Consider the following 26,533-nt stretch of genomic DNA (forward strand, 5'->3'; position numbering starts at 1 on the left):
ATCTGATGATGTAAAATATTTTAAAAACTTAATAACTTTAAAACTTAAAACTTCTGCCCTGTGGATTCAACTTCAAGAGGAAAGTTGAAGGGAAAACTCACTCTACACCCCACTTTCACAGATACCATGAAGGCCAATGGTCAATGAGCCAAAGATTAAGAACCTCTGATTTAAAATGATACTTTACTCCAAGTATTACCAAGACCACCCAGACTGATTATTGAATAATTATTATTGAATAATATTTATATTGTTACTATTATTAAATACTCTTTTCATTTTCACTTTATAGAACCACTTTAATTATTTTTTAAGTTCTTATTACTACTGTGATCTGTCTTGGTGCATCTGTTTGAGTCTCACTTAGCTGCTCTCATGTTAGCATCTCACTGTTGTAATGTGTAATGTGTTGTAAATATAAATTTTAGAGTATGTTTAAATACCTGGTAGAAATAGTTATCCACCTGTCCATTCTATTTCCTTTGCAAAGTCTTCTTCACTGTCCCACCGTTTAAATTTTTTTCTGAGCTCTAGAATTATTTTGTTAAATTAAAAAAAAAAAACTTTTTATAAATTAGATTGAATGAGATTAAACCCTAATATTAATTTAGGAAGAATGAAAGTATCCAGTCTTCTTACTTGGTTACTTAAAGTTGCCCTTAGCTTACTGATGCTTTTTCATTTTTTAAAAAATTACTTTTCTTCTTTATTTCATTTTGGATAGATTTTATTGCTATACCTGTAAGTTTATTATTTCTTTATCAGTGGCTAATCTTCCATTAATTCTATTCAGCATATTTTTCATCTCACCCTTTGTAGGTTTTCATTTTTAGAAGTTCATTTGGGTCTTTTTTATGCCCTCCATGTGTCTAGTCAACTTTATGAACATAAAGAATACAGTTAAAGTAACTTTTAATGACTTCTGCTAATTCCAACATCTATGTCAGTTCTTGGTTGGTTGTGACTAAATGATTATTCCCTTTACAATGGGGCATGTTTCCATGACTTTTAATCTTTGATTTGATGCCAGATATTATGCATTTTGCCTCATTAGGTGCTAGATATTTATGTATTATTATAAATCTTCTTGCTTCGTTCTGAGATGTAGTTACTTAGAAATAGTTTGATCCTTCTGGGTGTTGCTCTATAATTTATTAGGCAGGTCCAGACCTGTGCTGAGCCTAGGGCTAATTATTCTCCACGACTGAGTCAGAGCCTCCCCAGTAATCTACATGGTGCTCTGTGAATCTGGCTGGAGGGAGCAGGTGCTATTCCCAACTCTGTGTGAAATGCTGGGCACTGTTCCCTCTCATCCTTTCTGATGGTTCTTTCCCCAGTTTGGGGTAGTTCCCTCACATGCATCTGATCAGTGCTCAGCTAAGTACTTTATGGGACCCTCTGCAAATTTCCTTCTGTGCAGCTTTCTCTTCTCTGGTACTCTGTCCTATGTACTTTAGTTCCCTCAGTCTCCCTAGACCCTCAGTTCTACCTTCTCAACTCAGAGATTCTGTTGGGCTATTACCTTCCCTTCTCTGCACCAGGGCCTGGAAACTCTCTCAAGGTAGTAAGCTAGGTTAATGACCAGACTCACCTCTTTTGTTTCCTACCCCTCAGGGATCACTGTCCTTTCCCTGGTATTCCGTGTTTTGAAAACTTTTGTTTCATTTATTCTTTCTGGTTTTCTTTAGGTTGTTTTAGGCAGGAGGGCAAGTCTACTCTGCCTGCTACTCCATCTTGGCTGCAAGCAGAAATACTCAAAGAAAATTTTATTGTGCCTTTACTTTTTTGATCAAGATTTTCCTGCTTATTTTCTATTTTCAAGGGCTTGTTAATTCAATCTGGTATTGTAGACCCAGCTTTCTGAAACATAATATTATGAATCTTATAACTCTTCTTTTCAAAAAGTTTTTCTTCTGCATTCAACTTTGTAACCACCCAAAGAGAAATTATATATGTTGATCTGTACATTTAATTATCTTTAATGTTACCAACATTCCTTTTATTATATAGGTTCGCCATTCTTCAGTTCCTAATTTTAATTAATCTTTTGGTTGGTTGCTTAATATTTTAAAGTAATTTTCAGCAGAGATACATAAATGATGAGTTTTTAAAAAAATCTTTGCATATGAAAGAGTATCAATTACCTTCAAGCATAGATAATAATTTCACAATTCTTGCCAAATCTCTTCTCCTCAAGATTCTATAGACATTGCTCTATTGTCTTCTGGTAAGTACCATTATAGCAAAGGTTTTCCTACAAACGAAAAAGAAGGCTGAGATTGCCATCCTGGTATCTGACAAGGCAGAATTTATGTCAAAATTTGTGGTAAATATAACCGTGGGGACAGTGCAAGTGATTTCTTCCTTGACCTAAGTCTCTAGAAGCATGTTGCTTAATTTACAAATGTGTTAGGTTTTCTCTAGTTATTGATTTTTAGCTTAATTCTCTTGTGATCAGAGGACATACTTTTATTACTGAGTCCTTTTAAATTTGAGCTTGGCTCCACATATGATCTTTTGTGGTGTCTGTGCCATGGAAACTTGAAAAGAATGTGTATTCTGTAGTTGTTAGGTGCAGTGTTAGGTTTTTCGTGATGATCCAATCAGAAAATATTTTATTTTAGGAGGTGAGTTTATATATATTGCTATGACTGGTATTTTTATTCCTAGCTTCGTCGTATTGTTTTGTGTTATATTTACTAAGATCTTTGACCTTTGATTTTTTAGTTCTTTTAATATTTAGAATGAGTTACATTTTATTCTAGTGTTCATTATACTAATATCTTTACAGATAGTCCTTGGTTTATAATTTTTTGACTTCATGATGGTGCAAAAATGGTACACATTCAGTAGAAACCACACTTTAAATCTTGACTTTTGATCTTTTCCCCCACTAGTAATATGCGGTACGATGCTGCTGGCAAGCTCGCAGCCAGTCAAAGCAATCTTGAGAGTATGAACAACTGATACGTGGACAACCATTTTGTTTTTCACTTGCAGTACAGTATTTATTAAATTACATGATGTATTTAACACTTTGTTGTAAAATAGGCTTGTGTTCGATGATTTGCCCTATTGTAAGCTAATGTGAGTGTTCTGAGCGCATTTAAGGCAGGCCAAGCTATGATGTTCCATAGGTTGGGTGTATTAAATGCATTTTCAGTTTATTCTATTTTCAACTTCAAATGGGTTTATTGGGACATATTCCCATTATAAGTCAAGGAGGATCTGTATATAATTTTCTTAGTCCTCCTCTTTTACTTAGGTTCTACTACCTGGCATCTTTGACTTCTGCTTATTACCTTCGAGGAAACTAACTAGCGTATTGAACTTTCACCTCTCGTGTTTTACCCTTTCTTCCAGTTTTATTCTTAGTTGTATTATTTCTACCTAATCAGAGCATGTAATATACATGATACTGTTCTTCTATCCTTACTCACAATTTTATTTTAGAACAATATATTCCCTGCTAACCCCTTGTCCTTTTCTAAAATGTTCTCAACGATCTCTTAGTTGAAGGAATTAATTCTTAAATAGATTTCTCAGGATTCTTTGAATTCTTGCATATTTATTGAAGCATTTTCTATAACCTTGATAATTGAAAAACAGTTCAACTGATATTAAATCCTTGTTACATACTTTCTTTGCTTGAGTTTCTTGAAAATGTTATCCCACTCTTTGTTTTTTTATGCTGCTGTTGGTAAGCTTAATGTCAACCTGATTTCATTTCCTTTGCAAGTGATTTGGTCCTTTTGCCTGGAGGCTCAGAAGATTTTAATTATTACTATTATTATGATTTAAAGTCTAAGACATTTACTAGCTCTGTCTCAAAGTGACTGTGCTGGGTCAGTTTTCTTAAATGTACAGTGAGTTCTTTCAGTCTGTACATTCAGGTCTTTCATTTCAGAGAGCTGTGAATTACAGTTTTAAATGTTTAACTGTTTTGTGTTTCTTCTTCAGTGACTCCCATTATAGATATTATTGAATCTTATTTATATATCTTTTGTTTGTGTTTCTCTCTGGCCCTTTTTCTTTATTCTAATTATCTTCTCTCTCTTCATTTTTTATCCTTTACATGCCTTCACATACTTTCAGTTATGTATACTATCCCTTCATTTATGAGATTTTGTCTTTTCTTTTAGTTTCTTCCCTTAGTTCGTTGTCAGAGTTTTAAAATTTTTGATTCATGGTATTTTTTTATATTGGCAGTTGCTGATTTAATTCTATTTAATTCATGTTGAAATATCATGTAACCATTTTTTTCTGCTTTGTGCTTTCTTTTCTTTCTTTTTCTTTTTCTTTCTTTTGTTTTTGTTGTTGTTGTTTGTTGTTTGCTGTAGTGGGGAGAATGCTTTCATTTGCCCAAAAGTTTTAATTCTCATCTCCTATTTTTTAAACTCCCATATTAACTTGGTTTAGATGCTGGGTTCTTTTTGTTGTTCACATGTACATAGGTCAGCCTTTCCTGGACATGATGGGCAGGCAGTCTGTGCAGATGGGATTTGGATAGTTTCATTTATTTCTTAGTTCAAGAGTACCTTCTTTTACTGCAAAATAAAATATACTTTTAAAAAAAAAGGGAGGGTCAGAGAGAGAGAGAGAGAGAGAGAGAGAGAGAGAATACCAAGCAGGCTCTGCACTTGTGAGTATGGAGCCTGACACTGGGTTTGAACTCACGAACCATGAGATCATGACCTGACCTGAAACCAAGAGTCAGATGTTTAACCGAATGAACCACCCAGGCACCCCAAGAAGTGCACTTTTAAAAATAAACGTTCCCATGGGGCGCCTGGATGGCTCAGTAGGTTGAGTGTCCAACTTCGGCTCAGGTCATGATCTCACAGTTCATGAGTTCACGTGTCGGGCTCTGTGCTGACAGCTCAGAGCCTGGAGCCTGCTTCGGATTCTATGTCTCCCTCTCTCTGCCCCTTCCCTGCTCATGCTCTGTCTCTCTTTGTCTCTCAAAAATGAATAAACGTTAAAATAAACAAACAAACAAATAAATGTTCCCTTGTCTTTCTGGTCCACCTTCTTGTGATTCTATGATGCTCGGTTGTTTCAGTAGGACCCTGATCTTTTGCCCTTCCTTCTTTCCCTTTACTATCCACCTTCCAACTGCTCCTGTCAGAATTGGTGCCTGCCTGAGAGTGCCACTCTTGTCCTGCACACTGTCCAAGCCCTTCCTTTTGAACCCTCAGTAACCTGTTCTCTGATCCACTCAGTATCAGAACTGTATCTCAATCTTTTATCACTCCGGGTGGGGCCCTCTATTTCTGGGGTGTATATTTCCAAGCACAATGTGAGTCCTTCCCTCTTGTGCTCCCTGACCCTCTTTTGCATAATCCCAGCCTGAGTCTCCTCTAGTTGACACTGGTGCTGACTCTTCAGGCCTCAGATGCTTATTTCCTCACAGCCATCCAGGGTTTAAGCACGTTCTATCTCCCGCGTGTGTTGTAGGCTTTAGCCATGGAGTGATTTTACTTTCTTTCCTCTTCAAGATGGTTTCTAGGGAGAATGTGTGGAGAGATTAAAATTTACATGGCCACCGTTATTCTGCAGATATCTTGAAACTCACATGTTCTTAGGCTCTTGCTCCAGTTTAAGAAAACAGCCCTAGAAACTCTAGAAGAAGCATGTAAGTGTGCAACCATATCATAACTATGGTTATAAGTATGGTCATGAAGATGGTAGGTACTTCTGTCCAGTAGCCCTGCGTTCAAAGACTGCCAAGGGAATATATATGTGTTTGTAAGTTAAAGCAAAATGTTTAAGAAATGATGTATTATTCTTTGATTCTCTACCGACGTTTTTAGTAAACCTGCTTCTACCCTAAGCCCACAGTATGTAGCGCTCTGAGGTTTGGTTCAGATTTTTTTACCCCCTTTGGTCAGGTGGGTTCACATGCAAGGATGCTCCATGCTAGGTCTAGTTTCTTCTGTTTCCTCTCGTGGAGGCTAGTGTTTGCTGCCTTGGTGGACATGGGGCGGGGTTGGGGGGGATGTAACTGGGAGGAGGGAGGAAGAACCGTGACAGGCTAGTTCTGAAGACAGCTAATGGGAGTTCATTGCCCTTTTTATCTGTAGTGTGATCTCTGAGTCCCATAGTTAGAGGTAGACAAAGCAAATCCATCTTTTTCTGTTTTCTTTGGGACCAGGTTTTGATTCTTATGGTAGAATTCAAGAATATGTTGTTCATGTCTTCAGCACTGGCATTAGTGAAAATCCCCTGGAGACTTTGGCATCTGGTCTTTAGTTTCCAGTGCGCTTGCCAGTTTTCATCTTTTTGTAATTCTTCATGGGTGTTATCATGGAAATTGGAAGAAAGGCATATTAGGCCCTGCTGGTTTGCCCTGAGACTAACCCAGAAGTCCTACCAATTATTTTTCAGTAATGAATAGGAAAAGATGATATTTAGGGGACTGATGCAGTTATTCTTAGTAATATAACTTATTTCTTAAGTAGCCTACTTTAAAAATTTAATAAGATTTCTTAATAAAAATATACATGAAAACAATCTCTCCATATATAACTTTATATCAAGTGAATTTAAGTTACATATTTCCTCACCACATTTAGTCAAAATCTTGTAATTCCCATGCCTAAATTCTTTATTCATGGTTATGTGTGCATGTTAAAATGACTTTTTAAGGAACATGGGATTTATGCAAACCCAGTCACCTGGACCCACATAACAAGGAAAAGAAGTCCCTCCAGGAATTTCACTGGTACAGTTGACCCTTGAATGGCACAGGTTTGAACCACATGGGTCCACTTATACACAGAATTTTAAATATAAATACAGTGCAGTACAGCAAATGTATTTTGTTTTTTCTAGTTTACTTGGTTATAAGAACATAGTATATACCACATATAACATATAATACACATGTTAATCAACCACTTACGTTATTGGCAAGGGTTCTGGTCAACAGTAGGCTATTAGTAATTAAGTTTTGAGGGAGTCAAAAGTTATACATGGAGGTTTAACTTCACAGGGGTCAGCACCCCTAATCCTCAAATTGTTAAAGGGTCAACTGTATAACGGCTAAAAATGTGACCTTTGTGGTTAGATCTGATTTAGGTCTTATCTCTTCCATTTGTTATTTGTGTGACCTTGGGCAAGTTACTTACCATCTATAAGCGTCCGTTCCCTCGTGTGTAAAATGTAACATTAGGAGTACCTACCTCACAGGCACTTACGTGAGCATTTAGTGAAAGACTATGTATAAAACACCTAGCTAGCGTAGTGCCTGGAATACGGTCACAGCTCAGTTGCTCGAGATGAAGGTGGTAACGATGATGATGATGCTCACAAGGAGGTAACAGGACGGATATTACTATGTGGGTGTTTCTTGAGTTTTTTAATCAGAAACTTTTTTTTTTTTTTTCAAAATCTCATCAGCAAAAATACCATCATGCCTATTTCTATTCTAAATATTTGATACTGCTTTTCAGGGTGTGGCTTTTTATGACAGATGGTCAGCAGCTAGTGGCAAAATGAGTATGGAATTTAATAGCATTTCATTTATTTATGGGGAATGTTTTACTGCCCCACCCTTCAACTAGTTGGAAAATGAAAGTCAAACACTGGAAACTCTATTTATAAATGGACAGTGCTGTGATCTCAGTGTCTGAAACTGTAGACTTTTAGAAAATATTTATAGCGTATTGGAAACTAGTCACTGATCAGTGTCCTGTTATTTTTAAAGCAAATCCGGAGAATATGAAATTTGAGATAAGTTAAAATTGAATACTAAAATATCATCAAAGATAATTAACTGCATACCACATTATGTAAGTTTTTAACAGAAGAGGGTGGAGGAAATGATTATCTCTTTTGTTAGTGGAGGCATTTGAAGTTAATAGAGATATTTGGTAATAGAGCCTTGAAAATAAGCTGAATGAATGGAAACGTAAGACATTCAAGGCGATAGTGAGGCCACGCCCACATCTTACTAAGGAGACAGTTTAGCATAGTGGTGAGAAGTTGGGAATTCAGGAGTTAATTTGCCTGAGTCTCAAACCCAATTCTATCACCTGTTCAACCACATGATCTTGCAAATCATTTAGTTTCTCCGTGCCAAGGTTGTATCTATGTCCTAGTGTCAAGGATTAAATACAATAATACATGTAGAGCATCTAAAGTGATATGTGGCACATAATAAATGCTCTATTAATACTAGCTACTGTTATTCAAAGTAGCCTGGCCAAAACAAACTGCAACATAAAACTGCAACCAAACTCCACTTTGGCTGTTACAGACATGGATGAAACATGCCCATTTCACTGGTTTAGAGATAGGTCTCTGTCATTAAGCGGTCAATGCGAACAACATGCTACGGTTCTTTTTCTTCACAGAGTTCTTTGCCTACTTACTGCCATAATCATTAATGTAAGCTGGGGTGGGTAGTGAGCATTGCACAGCAAAGATCTTTGACCAGTCCTTTAGGTGCCTATCTTAAGAAGCTAATTAGAGAGCTCTGCTTTGTCCCTATCAGTCTGGAGCCCAAACATTTGCCATAGTAAAAACTTCCATTACCTTGCCATAATAAAATGAGGTCATTTACATGAACTTGTGTGATTATTGAAAACTCATTTCCCACAAACATCATCAGTCATTATTCAGAGATTTAAATTTCACAAATGGAACGAACAACCTAATGAAGATAGTGTTGCTTGTATAGCAAACTACACCATGTCCTTTAATCTGAAAAATAGGGAAAATCCCTAGGTAACAGATGACATTATATCGTTTTTATATGCAGTTCATGATAAGTAGACTGTGCGACTTAGCTATTTTTGACACTGATACTTTTCTGAAACAAGAGTCTCACATGGGAGAGACTATGTTACACGTCTTAGAAACTGAAGTTATAGCTACACCAGTATATTTCATAAGGGGAATTCTTACCAGCAAGAAGAATGGTTGGGAATATAAATGTTCCACTGTTCCATATTATTCTTATATGCGTGTCTCAGGTTATAGTCTTGTATGTGTGGTTATATTCTTTCCATGCCCACAGAGTCACGATCCCATTCTGCAATAAAGGTGTTCTTGTTTTTAAGCTACCAGCTTATTCAGCACGTATTGTATCTCGAGCTTTATGTGTATGTGCTTTATGTAGGCTACCTCATTGAATTCTCAAAACAGTTCTGTAAGAAGGTACATTTATCCACCTTCTGCTAGTGAGTGGGGAAAACAGGCTCTGGATTATAGAGCCTTGTGGACTTGAGATGAAGACCCTGAAAGGCTATGCCCTTACAGACTGTGCAGGACTGCATGTCAGAGAGTGGGGTCTTGAGAACTGGTCAGGAGGAGGACCACAAACTACTGAAGCAGTTCACAGTCTACTTTCTAGTGCTTTGGTTGTATGGAAATAAAACCTCCGAACGGTATAAGGTACAAAATTATCATGAGGTACTACAATATTTGTCACATTACCTATAAATACATAGATACATAAAGAAGATAGAAGCTAACACATGTTGTAATATAACAATAATCCGTCCCCATAAGCATTTATGAGTTTGATGAAGCCACTATTTATGTATAAGATTGTGGTGATCACACATTTAATTTCACTGAAGACTGCGTCATGAACACAAAACACTTTTTTTTTCCATCTCACTTTGGTACACATATCTCTGGGGAAGAAACTGCATCATATGCAAAACAGTTGTGTTCAACGTACTTATATCCCTATACAGGGGTGTTTTAAAGGGACTGATGGTAGGGAGTTATCAATGGGTTTCCTAAGGTACTTTCTGAGGCCTAGGATGTATTTTCAAGGGGAAGCCATTATTATTATACATGGGCTCATTACATAAGTGTCCTAGAAGCTAGTCACCCATCTTTTGCTCTATTGAAGAAAATCAAGAAGTTAGAACATATAATCACATGTGACTTCCTGTAACAAGTCTCAAGATTAGTGATTCTCACCCTGAGCTGTGTGTTAGAATCAGCTGCATTTGTGACAAGGGTACCAAGATAGTTCACCTGGGAAAGAATAACCTTTTCAATAAATAGTACTGGGATAACTGGATATCCACATGTGAAAGGATGAAATTGGATCCCTACCTCACAGCATACACAAAAATTCACTTAAAATGGGTCAGAGACCTAAGTGTAAGAGCTAAAACTATAATGCTCTCAGAAGAAAATGTAGAAGTAAATCTCTGCGACCCTGGATTAACCCTGGTTTCATAGATAAAACACCAAAAGCAACAAAAGGAAAAATAGACAAGTTGGAACACATCAAAAATTTTGAACCTTTGTTCTACAAATGATACTATCAAGAAAGCAAAAACAAAAAAAACAAAACAAAAAAAAAAAAAAACCAACCCAGAGACTTGGAGAGAACATTAACAAATCACATATCTGATAAGGGACTTGCATCCAGAATATATCCAGAATATATACAACCCAGTTACAAATTATAAAAAGACAATCCAATTTAAAAATGAGCAAAGTATCTGAATAGACATTTCTCCAAAGAAGCTATACAAATAGTCGATATCCACATGAAAAGGAAAATGTAAATCAAAACCACAGTGAGATACCACTTCATACTAAGATGGCTATAATCAAAAAGACAGACATTAACAAGTGATACTGAGGATGTGGACAAATTGGAATGCTCATACCGGGCTGGTGAGAGTGTAAATGGCACAGCTGCTTTGGAAAACAGTTTGGCAGGTCTTTAAATGTTAAATATAGAATTACCATATGATCCAGCAAGTCCAGTCCTAGGTATATATGCAAGAGAAATGACAACAAGGGTCCATACAATAACTTGTACATGAGCAGCCATAACAGGATTATTCATAATAGCCAAAAAGTGGACCAAATGTCCATCAACTGATGGGTGGATAAAGAAAACATGTTATATCCGTACAATGAAATATTATTCAGCCATTTAAAGGAATGAAGTGCTTGATAAATGTTACAACAGGGATGAACCTTGAAAACATGACACTTAGTTAAAGAAGCTAGTCACATAAGACCACATATTCTATGATCCCATTTCTATAAAATGTCTGGAATAGGCACATCTGAAGGAACACTACAGATTAGTGATTGCCTAGGGCTTCTGCGAGGGTACATAATTTTTATTTAGTATGGGAAAAAATAAAATTCGATTTTGTTTTATTGGATGTTATTTTATAATTCTGAATACTCTAAAAATATTTAACCATACACTTTATTTTTTTTAATGTTTATTTATTTTGAGAGAGAGAGAGAGAGAGAGAGAGAGTATGGGGGAAGGACAGAGAGAGAGGAGAGAGAGAATGCCAAGCAGGCTCCGCCCTGTTAGCACAGAGCCTGTTGCAGGGCTCAAGCTCACAAACAGTGAGATCATGACCTGAGCTAAAATCAAGAGTGGGATGCTTAACCGACTGAGCCACCGAGGCACCCCCTAACTGAACACTTTAAATGGGTGAATTGTATGATTTGTAAATTATATTTTAATAAAGCTAATTTAAAACAAATTACTTTTATAAATCTGCATGCCCAGGCTGAAGCACATGTCAATGAGATCACGCTCTTTTGGTGGAACTCATGCATCAGTATGTTTTAAAGCTTCCCAGGTGATTGCTTTGTGTAGCCAGGGCCAAGAACCATCGCTCTAGAATCAGGTCTAAACTAAATGAATTTCTAATTTAGGAAACGCTGAAGGAGTTCCAGTCCTGTGTAGCAGGGCTCCAAGGGACTTTCTCCAATCTTGCTACTCAAAGTGTGGTCCTCAGACCGGCAACAACCATACTACCCGGGAACCTGCTAGCAATGCAGATTCCTGGTCCCACCTGCTCAAATAAATCAGATCCACAGTTTAACAGGATCTCCTAGGGATCTGCATGTACATTAATGTTTGAGTAGCTCTGTTCCAGAGCAGTGGTCGCAACCCAGTGCCTCTCGGTTGCACACTGGAATCAGCTAGGAGTTCAAACAAGTACTGATGCCTGGGTTCTGCCCCACAGTGATCTTTCTGGTTACAAGATGTAGTCGGAGCATCTGGATGTGAAAGCTCCTCAGGTAATTCTTTATTTTTATTTATTTTTGACAGAGAGAGAGAGAGAGAGAGAGACAGGTAGAGCATGAGTTGGAGAGGGGCAGAGAGAGGGAGACACAGAATGAGAAGCAGCCCCAGGCTCTCAGCTGTCAGCACAGAGCCTGACATGGGGCTCAAACCCACGAACCACGAGTTCATGACCTGAGCGAAAGTCTGGCACTTTTCTGACTGAGCCACCCAGGTGCCCCGCTCCTCAGGCAATTCTAATGTGAGATCAAGTGAGAATAACTTCAGTTACAATACTGTTCGGAGACATTTAATGGTGAAGAGAAGATATGATAGTTAAAGGTAAAATAAATACATAAATATGTGGAAAAACTGCATAAAAAAGTAGAGGTTATTGGTGACAAAAATTTCCAGAGGCGCAGAGAAGAAAGGATGGCACTATGATGGCAGTGCAAGAGGTTTGCCCTAAAAATACACAGGAAGAGGAAAAGATAAAAAAAGAAAAGCCTAAGCATTTTTCTCTCCAGGTACAGGAGTGGGATCTTTTATATGATTATTAGAGACTACTCAACTTTAGATGATCAAGGATTTGTGAGCCTTTAAGAGTATTTTAAACTGCACTGAAAACAGGTGCCTGCTCATTGAACTTTCCTCTCTTTTAATCTGAAAAGAGAATGTCAGTTTATTAATCCAGTGGTAGAGATTTTTCTCCCAGTAACCAGAGCGCTGGAGTCCAGTTTCTTGCTTCTGGGGAAACCGAGTTCCTCCTGGGAGCTGAGCCGAGTCAGGGAGGTGTTTATTCTTCCTTCCAGGCATCGTCATTATTGGGCTACACTTCTATAGTGACCAGTAGTTCTCTGCCCTTTGCTGGTCACTTGAAAATCATGACTCTAAACTATTCCCTATGCAATACGATGGAACTTGCAGGGCTGGTCTTTGAGATCCCCGTTTATCACCCGACTCCCCAACACCCCTCACCTGCCAGGTTCTCCTGTGTTCTTCTCCGGAGGCTTGAGTCCCCTTCTCCCATCCAGCATCAGTGTGCTGTGCCCTGGTCTCCACTGCAGTGAGCCACACGGTTTCTGTGCCTTCCTGAGTGGATGTGTATATGTGTATATGTGTGTGCATAATCACTTTCGTGAAACTGTACCGGTAACTTAGTGCAGCATAGCTGTTAAAGGAAACCCACAGTCCCTCCCTCTCTCCCTACCCCCTTGTTTCCTTCTCCCTCTTCTTCCTCCTCCCCCCCCCACCCCCGCCTTTTCTTCCTCCATCTTCTCTCCCTCCCTCCCCATCCTCCCCTCTCCTCCCCTCCTTCTCAGGCATTAAGACCCTGCACCCATTATTGAAACAAAGCCTTTAGTGTTGAGATTTGAGAACCCAGTGACTCTAAACCCATTATTGTGTTTTCTCCGTTTTGGTAAAAGCAATCCTGTTCTTAAATGTGCATGGGAATTCTCAGACTCCTGAGAGGGAATTACATGATCAATCGTTGTGATAACTACATTGTAAGTAGGTAGAATACAATCACATTCCAGAAGTTAACATGTTTAAATATTACATGTATGTCCTAGTTGGGATAGTTTTTCCTGTCTTTAAAATCCTGTAAAATATCTGAGTTTTCCCCCTTGTTACGCTTTTAGATGTGTTTGTGGGGCCTTAGAAATTTTTAGAAATTATATACTACTTTAAAAAAATCTTAAAAATGTCCCAATTATCATAATACATACTAGTTATAAAAATTAAAAGTCCTCATAAACTCACTCCCCCCCCCCCTTCCCCCCCCCCCCCCAGTTAACAGTTTGGTGTATATTTTTTTTTCATATTTCCATAATTACTTCCCATGTAGGTATGTATCTTTTTAAAAATCCACCTGGAGATATTTCTAAAATCCATCATTTCCCAAAAGGCTAGCCCCAAGGAATTAGTACATGAACTTGTCTGGGCTTTTAATGTATATTTTGAAGGGGAGTAACCCAAGATTTATGGTATTTTACTCAGTCCCTAAATGTACATTTGGTTTCTTTGGTTTATTTAATAAATTTCTTGGAGTGACTAAGGGTGTTTGATCACTGTTTTATTCACTGATCACATACTGTCTTCTTGCCTCATATCCGTAACCACATCCTTTTCAAAATATTCCAATGACTACATTTTAAAAAGTAGTATCATAACATGCTCAAGAGAATTGGCTGTTTTTTGTTTGGGTTTTGTTGTTGTTTTTGTTCCTATTTGCATCATGGTGATTCTGCCTGTGGAGATTTTTCCAGGACCTAATCCATCACCAGGATTACTCACAAACTCAGGTATTCCAAACGTCATCTCTTCTTTGTAGTTTCCTTATTTTGAAATATCTGTGACTCTTCTGAGTAATGAAAAAAATATGAATGAATAACATACAGAGAAACTCTTTCTAAAAGTTATTAGAAAAATATCCTTTATTTAACTGTGCCTAATGCTTTGGGGTATTCCAGTGAACTTTGCTTTTTTTTTTTTTTTTTTTTTTTAATTTTTAACGTTTATTTATTTTTGAGACAGAGAGAGACAGAGCATGAATGGGGGAGGGACAGAGAGAGAGGGAGACACAGAATGGGAAGCAGGCTCCAGGCTCTGAGCCATCAGCCCAGAGCCCGACGCAGGGCTCGAACTCAAGGACCGCGAGATCGTGACCTGAGCCGAAGTCGGACGCCCAACCGACTGAGCCACCCAGGCGCCCCTGAACTTTGCTTTTAAAGACAAGTGGTTATGTACTAATATCTTGGCCCTGACGTTTTTGGATATTTTTTTGAATTGAATGAATTTTGTTTTGTTTTTAGGTAGTTCAGAAAAATTCTATCTTTATTTTTAAGTCACCTTAAAATTTTAACATGCAGATTTTACTTAGCTAACTGTAAATCTCATCAATAGTATTAACTTTTTCTGAATGATAAGACTTTATAAAATGCATCCATTCTGATTTCCCCTCCTGACTTACTTGCTATTATTATCTTCCAGATTTTAACTCTATTTACTTTGAACCCACAAATTAGACATCATCATTATCATCATCATCATCATCATCATCATCATCCTGTTTAGATTTTCTCATGCTTACCATTTTCTTTGCTAATCGTGCTTACTTACATTCAGAGTTTCTGGAATCAAACTCTAGTTCCTATCATTTTGGACTGGTTGACAGTCTCCAGGACAATCAGATAGTTAGTTGCCTCAGGAAGAAAATGAGAAAAGTCCTGGGAAATAGCCCCCTCTCCCCAGCAACCCTGCCTCTGGTGCCTGCAAGACTAGAGCCATCCCTGTGTATTTCCCTCCCAGTCTCTAATTGGTGTGTTTTATGGAGTAGAGAACAAGGAAATCTTATAGAATACTAAAGTTAAAAGCACTCACTTTGAAGAGCTGTCATTTATTCTGAGATCGTATTCTTCCTACCTTTTTGGCTGTTAAAATCATCTTTATTTCATAAAATAATGCTGATGGTAGTTGAAGCTTGGGGTTTTCTTAATTAATTAAATTTTGTTAAAAAAATATTTTTTTTTTTTTTACTTGGCAAATACACAATTCTATGGGCCTTGAAATCCTAAGCCATTGCTGCTGATAGCTACCTGTGATTTTGGGGTGTGGCTATTGGGCTGCCTGAAACCATGTCCTCTTGGTTACATCAGGGACCTTAATGATTATTCAGTTGTATACAAAGCCTACAGTGTTAACAAGTAGTACTTTGCAACCTTTTATTGGGTTCTCAAATAGTCCTCTCCCCACAGTTGAAATTGCATCTAACAACTTCTTACGTAAGGCTGAGTACATACTAGCAAATGTCCTGGGTGCATCATGCACTCCCCACATACATCTGGTGGTGTTAATGCTCTCAATTTTTAAGAACACCATTTTGAGAGTCACATGATCTACGATTTGACCAATAACTTTGTGCCTTCCTTACTTGTAACATAAGGGGTTGGTCTGTGATCCCCAAGTTTCTGTTCACCACTAATGTAGGTTGTGATAGTAGTATTGATGCTGCTATCCCGGCGGATGTTCTTTCCGCGTCTCCCTGTGAATGGTCAGCGTGAAGCCTACACAGAACAACTTGGGTTCTCATTGCCCCTTTGTAAGGAATAGCCGCGTATAAATACAGCCACATCATATTAAGAGAGAGAGAGGGAGACACAGAATCCGAAGCAGGCTCCAGGCTCCCAGCTGTCAGCACGGAGCCCGATGTGGGCCTTGAACTCACGAACCGTGAGATCATGACCTGAGCCAAAGTTGGACGTTTAACCAACTGAGCCACCCAGGTGCCCCAAGGGTCACAGGACTCTTATTTTTTAATTGTCATAATACTTGACACTGAAAGTCTTATCAGATGTTCATCGTTACTATCATGGAGACAAATGATGAATTGAAGACACACCAACTGCAGATTTTAGAGATCTCTGAATGCATGACAAAGTTGTTAATTGGCAGGTTTGTTATTTCCTGTAGTGCAAGAAAGGGAAATATTAAAAATCCTCATATTGATTTGGGAAAGGAAATTAATGTGTCCTAAAAAATTCTCTTCTAGTGAAGGAAGCCCATCCCCCAGAAAGGAGCTGCTGCATAATATCGACCCAAACTTTGTGGATATTTCACCGTGTGAGTACCTTGTTTATTGCTACTAAACTGAATCCCTTTGGCTCACGAACACAGTTTTACTGGCTGATGTGTCTCTAGCCTAACGTTCTCCTTTCCACTTGAGTTTGCTGACAGGGTAAACAGTTCTCCATAACACCTGCTGTACTGATCGCATCGTGGCTTCAGTGGCCCAGGGGGTAAATTCTGTTCTTGGCTCTGCCTATTCCTAGCTATGTGATCTTCCAGCCATTTCATCTCCCTGCCTCAGCTTTTCCAGAGGGTCCTAGAGGCTCCTGCTCACTGTGGGAGTCATGTTATTGTTGTTGCCTTCTTCTCACCTGAGAGTTCCAGAGCCTTCTTCCAGGAAACCCAAGGGCAAATAAGCTACCACATCATCCGATGGAGCTGGCCAGCTGCGCTACCCAGCACCTGCTGCATCACACAGGTGTGACTCACCCAGCAATCCTGGAAGTGATTTAGCTTGATTCTGGCTACTGCCTAGATTAAGGCATAGGTAGCCCCATTGATTCTGCAGGGAAGGAAGCCATTTGTGCTCTCTGATCACTACAGTTTGTAACAGTGCTGTGTAAATGCCATGCTAGTGGCCCTGAGGACCCGAGCCTAGTGAGTTTGGGCCTGGAAAGCCTTAACTCTTAGGCCCTTTGTCCAGCCTCCATCATAAAGCCTGGCGTCTTCAGAAAATAATGCTCCTCCGTTTCTTTCATTCATTGTACATTCCCCTCCTTTCTAGGCATACTGCCACCCCCTTTATTCATTCCTTCCTTCAGCCTCTCCTTACTTCTTTGTTCTCTCCAGTCTGTGTCCCAGCCTGGCACAGGGTTTCCTTGCTTAGACAGCAACCCCACAATAACTCTGTCCACGGGCATCCGCGGCCCCACTCTCCCACCTGGCACTCCTTGCCCTGCTAGACGCTTGCCTTTCCTAAAGGAGGCAGATCGTCCTATTTTTGTCTTGAAAATGCTTTTCTCTGTGGCTGAAACACCTTACCCTGCCCTCCCACAGGTTCTCCTCATTCCTTAAAACTCAAAAGAAACGTCCCATCTATGTGAACGCCCCTTGGAGCCCCAGAAAGTCCTTCCTCAGCATCCCTTTGTACGTATCTGTGTGTAAATCCTTCATCGAATTCTCTTATACTGTGTCTTCATTTCCCACTAAGCTGAGAGCTCCTGGAAGTCAAGCTCTGTGGCTGATTCATCTTTTCATCCTCATAAGTTAACATGAATACCCAGCACTGGGTAGGCCCTTGGTAATAATTACGTGATGACTAATGGAGGAGCGTTGGGATAGAATTAGGCCCAGAGTAGAAGCATTAGACTTGGAAAGAAAAGGGCCTGAGGTGGTATGGAGAAATTGGAGTCGCTTATGTCCCTGAGAGAGACAAGGGTACTTCTATGTCCATATGGTAGCCACTAGCCATTTGTGGCCATTGAACATTTGAAATGTGGCTAATTGTGGATTGAGATGTGCTAAAGTATAAAATACATCAGATTCTGAATATTTAGTATAAAAAAATGTGAAATATATCATAAAATATATTTACTAGTTGAAATGGCAATATTTTGGATATGTTGAGTTAAATACGTTATTATTAATTCCACCTCTTTCCTTTTCCTGTGGTTAATAGAGAATGTAGAATTACATATGAATTTGCATTATATTTCTGTTAGTCTACAAGGATTGTTCTAGAAGGTGCTAGGAAGTGATTTGATCAGCAGTGTGAGAGGAGCAGAGACTCCCGTGACTAGTTACTAAGAACCCAACATCCATGGTTTTTAACCTTTTCTCTGCCCCAGCACAGCAAAGGGGTGTGACACATTATAGTCCATAACTGGCTCACGAGAGCAGTGATTCTTTTTTATTCATCTATTTATTTATTTTAATGTTTATTTATTTTTGAGACAGAGAGAGACAGAGCATGAATGGGGGAGGGTCAGAGAGAGGGAGACACAGAATCTGAAACAGGCTCCAGGCTCCGAGCCATCAGCCCAGAGCCCGACGCGGGGCTCGAACTCACGGACCGCAAGATCGTGACCTGAGCTGAAGTCGGACGCCTAACCGACTGAGTCACCCAGGCGCCCCAAATCCTATTTATAGGGTATATTTCATGAATATGTTCTAGAGGCTTTGTGGAATAAGATCATAGAGCAGCCGATCTAGAATTAATGTGAAAGGTTAACAATTGAGTCAATGTTATCACAGAACCATTTCTTTGGTTTCTAACCCCAGCACTTCCCAGATTGTTTGTCCTTCCTTATAGCACAAGAGGGTGGTGTTCTACCTCTCCTTCCCAAACACCACTTAGTTCACCAGTCTCCTCACCTGTCAAGTGAACATTGAATTAAAATGTCTGAAGTTCCTTCCAGCTTCAACATTCTTCGGGTCTCTAAACAGGATCTCAAAGGGGCAAAGCCCCTGACTCAGTCTGTCTCCTTTTCCACCCTGTGCTCATTGATAAGCAGTAACGTAGCCAAAGGCATGGTTGTAAAAGAGATGAATACAAGTGAAAATGTTAGAAACATTAGAAGCGCTGAAGTAATTTGTCGGCACCTGAGTGGCTCAGTCGGCTGAGCATCCAACTCTTGATTTTGGCTCCTCTGTCTTCCTCTGCCCCATCCCCCACTCATGCATGTGCTCTCTTGTCTCTAAAATAAAAAAACAAGGAAAGATGAGAAACAAAATCAGCGCTCGAGTAATTTGAATTATAGGATTTTGTTATTCCCACATCCTGCCCACTTTTTTGATCCCTGTTGTAAAACATCACTGCATCAATTTACTTACTCATCTGCTCTCTCCCCTTTAGTGGGTCTTGTTGGGGGTTGTGGACCAATATCCCCTCCTATGATGAATCAGAGAAACAGGCGTTAGACATTTCTCAGGGGAGCACTGCCTTCTATGTAGTACCAGATCCCCTGAGAAGCTGGCCTGTTGGGGTTTAGCAGCTATACTCCATCCCTCTTATTCTAAGGTGCCCCCAAGGCCCTTCCTACTGGTGGAGTTGGGGCACTTTTCATGGACACATACTCTTGGTACTTTTTGGGTTAGGTGTTAATAACAAAGATATTCCCAAAAGGCTGGGACACAGACATAAACACATACTAGAGTTCATAGGATTTCTCATAGACCAGGAGATTCTGTGGTAAAGCATAAATAGTCTCAAAGACACTCATTAGGCTGGCTACTATTAAAAGAAAAAAAAAAAGGAAGGAAGAAAAATAACAAGTGTTGGTGAGGATGTGGAGAAATTTGAACACTTATGCACTACTGGTGGGAATGTTGGTGGGACTGTAAAATGCTGTTAAACACTTATGTACTGTTGGTGGGAATGTAAAATGGGAACACACAGTTGGTGGCATGAAAGGGTGAACAAAATGCAGTACACACATAAGTGGAATATCACTCAGCCTTAAAAAGGACAGAAATTCTGGCACATGCTACAACACGGATGAACCTTAAGAACATTTGTAGAATGAGCCAGTCACCAAAAGACAAGTACTGCATGCTTCCACTTATATGAGGTACGTATATTGTCAAAATTATAGAGACAGAAAGTGGAATGGTGGCTGCCAGGGGCTGGAGGAGGCGAGATGGGGCTTAGTGCCTAATGGGTGTAGTTTCAGTTTTGCAAGATGAAAAGAGTTGTGTGGTTGGGAGTGGGGTGATGGTGGCTCAACAACGTGAATGTCCTTAATGCCACTCAGCTGTCCATTTAAAAGTAGTTAAATGGTAAGTTTTATATATTTTTTAAAAATATATTTTTTAGTGTTTTTATTTATTTTTGAGAGAGAGAGAGCACACACAAGCGTGGGTTAGGGGCAGAGACAGAGGGGGACAGATGATCCGAAGCGGGCTCTGTGCTGACAGCAGCAGGCCCAACGTGGGGTTCGAGCTCATGAACCGTGAGATCGTGACCTGAGCCAAAGTCGGATGCCCCACTGACTGAGCCCCCCCAGGCGCCCCCAGAGTTTATTTATATATATTATATATATATATATATATATATATATATATAATATATATATATATTTTAACGACAATTAAAAATAAATAGAATGTAAAACAAACAAACAAAAGCATAGAGATTCATGAGGACAGGTCTGTATCTTTTTCATTTACTGCCATATTCCCAGTGCATAGCATGGAATCTGCCATGATAGTGATTTCTCAATAAATACTTGTTAATGAGTGATCATAGATCAACAGGCTAAAGCCATTGTCTTACTGTCGTTTAGCATTTCCTGAACCTAAAAGTACCTCCAGATGGCAATTCACACCCGCCTTTTCATGCCTGAACTTGCATCCTACATTTTGCTCCTAAATAAAAATAGTTTAATTACCGTTAAGAAGTGGCTTGTGACCATTATAACATGATCATATACAGACATCTGAAGCTACTTATCCAGTTTATAAATGTTCGCCCTCACCCTTCCCCTGCATTGAAAATATCAGCCAGAAGAGAGATGATGTGGGATTTTCCATGCCTTTCTTCAGTCCTTTCCCCAGACCTCCTTGCTAGACAAATACATATATTAATAAAGTCCCTGCCTCTGTGTGCAGCTCAGCCTGACTTCCCCTCTGAGTCCAGGGAGCTGCCTCTCCTGGCTGTTCTCTTTGTGTTCCCTTTCTGGCAAGTTCCCTGTCATTGTTTCATTGACCACTGTCCTCTCAGTGCCCCAAATTTGGCTCTGCTTTTATCTCTACCTCGCCCCCCACCCCAGGGCCAGTATCGGACGTGTGGGCTGTATTCGCTTTCCTGTGTGCTTTGAGGAAACATTTTATTCATCTTTACAGGCTTTGTTCTAAGGTAACTTTGGACAGACCTGTGTTGGTCTCTATCCAGATAGTACCTTTTTATCCTCCCTCCTTCCTTTCTAGGAATAGATCCTAAGGATTACTTATTTCCCATCTTTAAAATATTTCTTTCTAGCAGGCTGACCAAGACTCAGGGTCCTTCTCGAGCAGTCAGGGTAGTCAGTGGGGGAAACCTGTGTGAGCTCGAGGGACAGGGATGATGCTGTGTAAGCTGACTTACGGAAAGCCCGGAAACATCCACAGTGCTAGGGAGCAGCCATGATTCCAAGTCAGGGCCTGAGCTCCTGCAGGTGCGAGCCCAGCTCTACGTGCTTGTGAGGAGCTCCACACTCCCTTAGGTTCCAGCCATAGTGCCCCAGACCACGAGGGGAAATAATTCAAAGGCATTCATTTGCCTGAGAGAGAATATATACACCCATCCTACAGGCACCAGGCTTGACATGGGCTGTTCTGAAGTTAATGAGCCCACCCCGTCTGAGACCACCAGCTCACCTGGGAAGTCAGACGTGGCTTCCCGCGCATCCTTAGAATTCTCACCTACATCTGGTCGCGCAGTGTATACCTATATACCTGACAGACGTGCACACACATAAAGCCCTCAGATTCTTCTGGTAGAAGCTTGATCGTAGATGAAGGGCACTGACAGATGTTAGCATTTTCCACACCACCAAAGGCCAAGTCTTCAAAGTGATTCCATACAGCTTTATTACTATTCCATTTAAAAGGCCTCCTTTCTTTAAAGGTTATAATGAGATGTTATTTCTGCTCTTGATTACAGAGTGCAAGAACAGTCTTTCCCTCCCTCCCTCTCACACACTCATTTTCTGTGGTAAAATTGGCAAATCTGTACTTGAGTTCTAAGAGTTGTCCAGGTTTGCCTGCCTCGAGCTGCTCCCCATGTCCTCCTTGGAGCAACCTTCAGTCCCTTTCTGAGATTATTTATTTAGCAGGTGTGACGAGCTAGGTACTGATGTACACACTGAAGGTCCGTTAGACTTTAAGTTTTGTTAGAAGCTGGTCTGGGAGAGGCCGTGGACGCAGCTTCCGACTTCCCTGCTTGACGGCTGTCGGTGGTCCCCCACTGCCCACAGCCACGCGCAGACTCCTCAGCCTGCGGGCTGCAACCTCCATCATTCAGCTGACGTGACCCCTCAGGACCGTTGCCCTGTCCGCCTTCAGCCACTGTCGTCTTCCTGTGTTTTTCTGATGCTCCTCTAGGGACTAGTTCACATCCCTTCTCCTCCATGAAACTCTGTCTGACCCCTCCACACCTGAGTCCCTCGAGCTTCTCTGGAGCACCCTAGGACACTGAGCTCTCGCTCCCTCATCCCAGTTATTTGTATGTGTGTCTTTTCCCCAACCAGAGCCGTAAGTTCCAAGGAGGACAAGATTTCACCTATAGCTCTCTCAGTCCGTTTTGTTGTGGAGATTTGTACACACTGAAACAATGCGTGCTAAGAAATTAACCAGTGAAGTTGATTATCACTCATTCATTTAAATAGAATAAATCTAGCAAGAGCAATAATATCATATGTTATTATCAAAGCACTTTCATTCTTCCTGGCGTATTTGCGAAGTGGCAATCCAGAAGCAACCTTCTGCCTTTCAGGCTGAAATGTGATACTGAGCAGAGGAAGAAAAGTTAGGTGGGCTGCATGAGGCCCACCACCTCTCCCTTAGGAGAGTGTTCATCATTGCATAGGATACCAGAAATTAGAAGGCATTCAGTTCACCCACCCTCTTTATAACTAGGAAGGAGACGCTGAGTCATTGGTCACACAGAGCGGATAAGTAACAGACCTGAAATGCACAGCGTTCCAGGTTCAGGCCTCACACGACAGTCACGTCCTACTAATTTCAGGAGTCTCTTTGTTTTCTGTTTTGCACGGGATTTGGGGCAAAAGGATGCCCAGATCTGTGTTACAGTCGTCTTACTCAAATAACAGCATGTCAGTGGAACATTACACACACACGTGTGGCTAGAAAAATGGACACAACTGTGACACTAGTCTTGCACTTTCATGTACAACCAGCCTGTGTGCATGACACCAGCTTCTGTTTGTAAAGCTAGTTATGTAAGTGCTGCAGGGCCTTGTAGTAATTACACTGCAGGACGGTGGTGGGATGAGAGAGAGGGGTGTAGGGACAGGGTGTGTAGCCTACTGGAACACACAGAGGTCCGAGGTGTCCACAAGTCTGGGTTAGAATTCCAGCTTTGACTTAGTTCCCATAAGCCTGTGGATAAGTTCGTTGAGTTTCCCATTTCATCGCCTCTAAATTGAGGACAATTAAATCTGTGTCCTGTAAATATGTCTCGAAAACAGTTAATAGCAATTATATTCTGGCTGCTGGGATTGGGAGGGGGCATATGTGTACTTTTTTTAGATGTATTTCTCCAGTTTCAAATTCTAGTAATGACCACATATAACTTCCATAATCAGGAATAAAGCCATAAAGATTTACTTTTCTAAACCAGTCAGGAGGGTTCTTGTGAGACTGTCCTATCTGGAAAGCTGCTGGGTCTTCAGTGAGTGGGAATTGGGGCCACACCAGTGTCCTTGACCCCCATGCCCACCTGTACCATGGCGGGGAAGCTGGTGTGTGACCCTTCTCCACCACCACCAGCCGCGAGCCCCTGACTGCCTCTGCTGGGATTCTTTCTGTCTGCTGAATATAGGAGCACATTTTGCAGCTTGACACAAAGTTGGCAAAATTTTGTGTCTTCTTTACACGCTACTATTTGTCTGTAGGGACTCATCAGATTTTCCTTGGTGTGGGTTGGTATATGCCCTCAGTCGCAGAGCCTAAACTCAGATGTCTTTGCTCCTTTTTAATTTTCAAAGACTTTTCTTCTGCCTCCTTCACTTTGGGGAGCATTAAAATGTGTTTGGATGCTGAAGGCAGTCCCACAAGCCTTGTATCCCATCCACCCCACTTCACACAGTGCATCTCAAGTAACATACATCAAACCTTTGCTGTTAACACTTGGTGCTGGCGTCCTGGCTTTCATCCTGAGAAAATAAATAAACCACACCAAACCCACAGCCCTTTAAAAACACTAATTAATCCTCACCACAGGCCTGGGCTACACAGCAATGGCAAATCCCACTGCCCCAATTTTATGTTTGGAGAAATCAGAGTAAGCAACTTTTTTTAAGGGTTCCCAGGGCTGGATAACAGAAGCTGACTTGAAGGGTTAGGGCTGGCCCTGCCTCCTGGGGAAGGGCATGTGGCCAGGGCCAGCTGCCCGGCTGAATCCCCTCCTGCACAACACCATGTGGTTACTTGCCCAGAACTCTATTTACACATCAGCCTTTATTTTTTCCCTTGGGGTTACAATGATGCCAAATCCTCTCATTTCCAACTGACCACTTATTTATTTGCTTACTTTTCTTTAATTCTGGTAGCACCTAGAAATTTTACTTACGGCTTCCAAGAGTAGCTGGATCAAAAGGGTTGATCAAAAGGGCTAGGCTGATCTTGACACCCCACCCAAAATAGACGACCCTTCACATAGTCCTTTTCAGATACGGCAGCTCTGCCCCCCACCCTCCACACTGAAACCTACTCTGTACCCAGGTCTGTTCAAGATTTGAGGATGTCCGGGGGCACCTGGGTGGCTCCCTTTGTTAAGTATCCGGCTTCAGCTCAGGTCATGATCTCACGGTGCATGAGTTCGAGCCCCGTGTCGGGCTCTGTGCTGACAGCTCAAAGCCCGGAGCCTGCTTTGGATTCTGTCTCTCTCTGTCTCTCTCTCTCTCCCTCTCTCTCTTTCTGCCCCTCCCCCTCTGGCACTTTCTCTCACTCTCTCTCTGTCTCAAAAATGAATAAGTATAAAATAGTTTTTTTAAATAAACACTAAAAATATATACTTTTTTAAAATTTGAGGACGCCCTCTTTTCTCTCCCAGTCTAGACCTGACATCTTCCTACCTCACTTCCCCAGTCTTACAATCTGTAAGGTAAATGCATATGCCTTTCTTCAAACCATGAAAGTTTGGAAAACCAAAACCTCACTAAATTTTGTGGGACATACCCAATGGACTTAAAGTGTAGTAAGTCCCTTTTCTAAATATTTACTAATCTGGTCTCTTTTTCATCTTTTGGTTAATATTCTCGTGAGACATCTTTGTCAACCTTTTTACTTTCAATCTCTCTGAATTTTAAGTGTTTTAAGTATGTTCTTTTCTAAGGAGCATGCACCTATTTTCTTTAATCCAGTCTAACAAACTTCAGCCCTGTTTGAGTGTATGAGAGTTTCAGGGCCTTTAGGGTGCTTCTGTATAAGCCTGAAATAAAACTTTTAAAAACATTTCTGGGAAGAAAGCTGAGTACCTGGTCTACCTTAAGTAATCCATAATGTGAGATGTTGGTAATCAGGCATTTATAGACTGAGCCTGTTACCTCTGGCAGCAAAAACCTAGGGAAAGAATACATGGCCCCTGCTTCTGAAGAGCCTTAGGATGAGAGGAAAAACTGTATGCCCAGGAAATGATATTAACACAGTAGTAAAACAAAGTAGCAACAAATGATAAGTGATGTAAATTGAATACATAAGCACTCAGGAGAAAAAAAGAAATGATGAGAGGCATTTGGGGGTGATTAGGATAGATTTCCTCAAAAAGTATAGTTTAAGATTTCCCGTTATTTTAATAACTTTGGTTTTATCTTTCTTGATTTAAATGTGAATGAAGGAAAGTAATATTTAACACTGTATTAATTTTCTGTCGCTGCTGGAACAAGTTACCATAAACTCAGTGACTTAACCCCACACACATTCACGTTACAGTCCTGTAGGTTCAAAGTCTGACATGGATCTCACGGGACAAAAATCCAGGGTGTTGGCAGGGCCGCATTCCTTCCTGGGGGATTTAAGGGAGAATCCATGTCCTTGCCTTTTCCAGCCTGGAGCGGCTGCCCACATTATTTGGCCCATGCCTCCTTCCTCCATCTTCAAAGCCAGCAATGGAGGGCTGAGTCCTTCTCGTAGCCTTGCTTCTGTTATCATGCCTCCTCTGACCTCTTCCACTTTTAATTTTTTTAATTTTTTTAAAGTTTATTTATTTATTTAGAGCAAGTGGAGAGG

At 40.4% G+C, this 26,533-nt stretch overlaps 1 protein-coding gene across 1 annotated transcript in view; it reads left to right on the forward strand.

The window, feature by feature from the left end:
* Positions 1–26,533, forward strand: part of ARSB (arylsulfatase B) — a 175,018-nt gene that overhangs the window by 96,738 nt on the left and 51,747 nt on the right. Inside the window, exon 6 of the mRNA XM_040450038.1 lies at positions 16,569–16,639. Within this exon, the coding sequence (XP_040305972.1) occupies positions 16,569–16,639 (71 nt within the window). The remainder of the gene's footprint in view (positions 1–16,568; positions 16,640–26,533) is intronic.

Source organism: Herpailurus yagouaroundi, unplaced genomic scaffold (genome assembly GCF_014898765.1).
Source record: "Herpailurus yagouaroundi ecotype Mexico unplaced genomic scaffold, PumYag 29, whole genome shotgun sequence".
Lineage (NCBI taxonomy): Eukaryota > Metazoa > Chordata > Mammalia > Carnivora > Felidae > Herpailurus > Herpailurus yagouaroundi.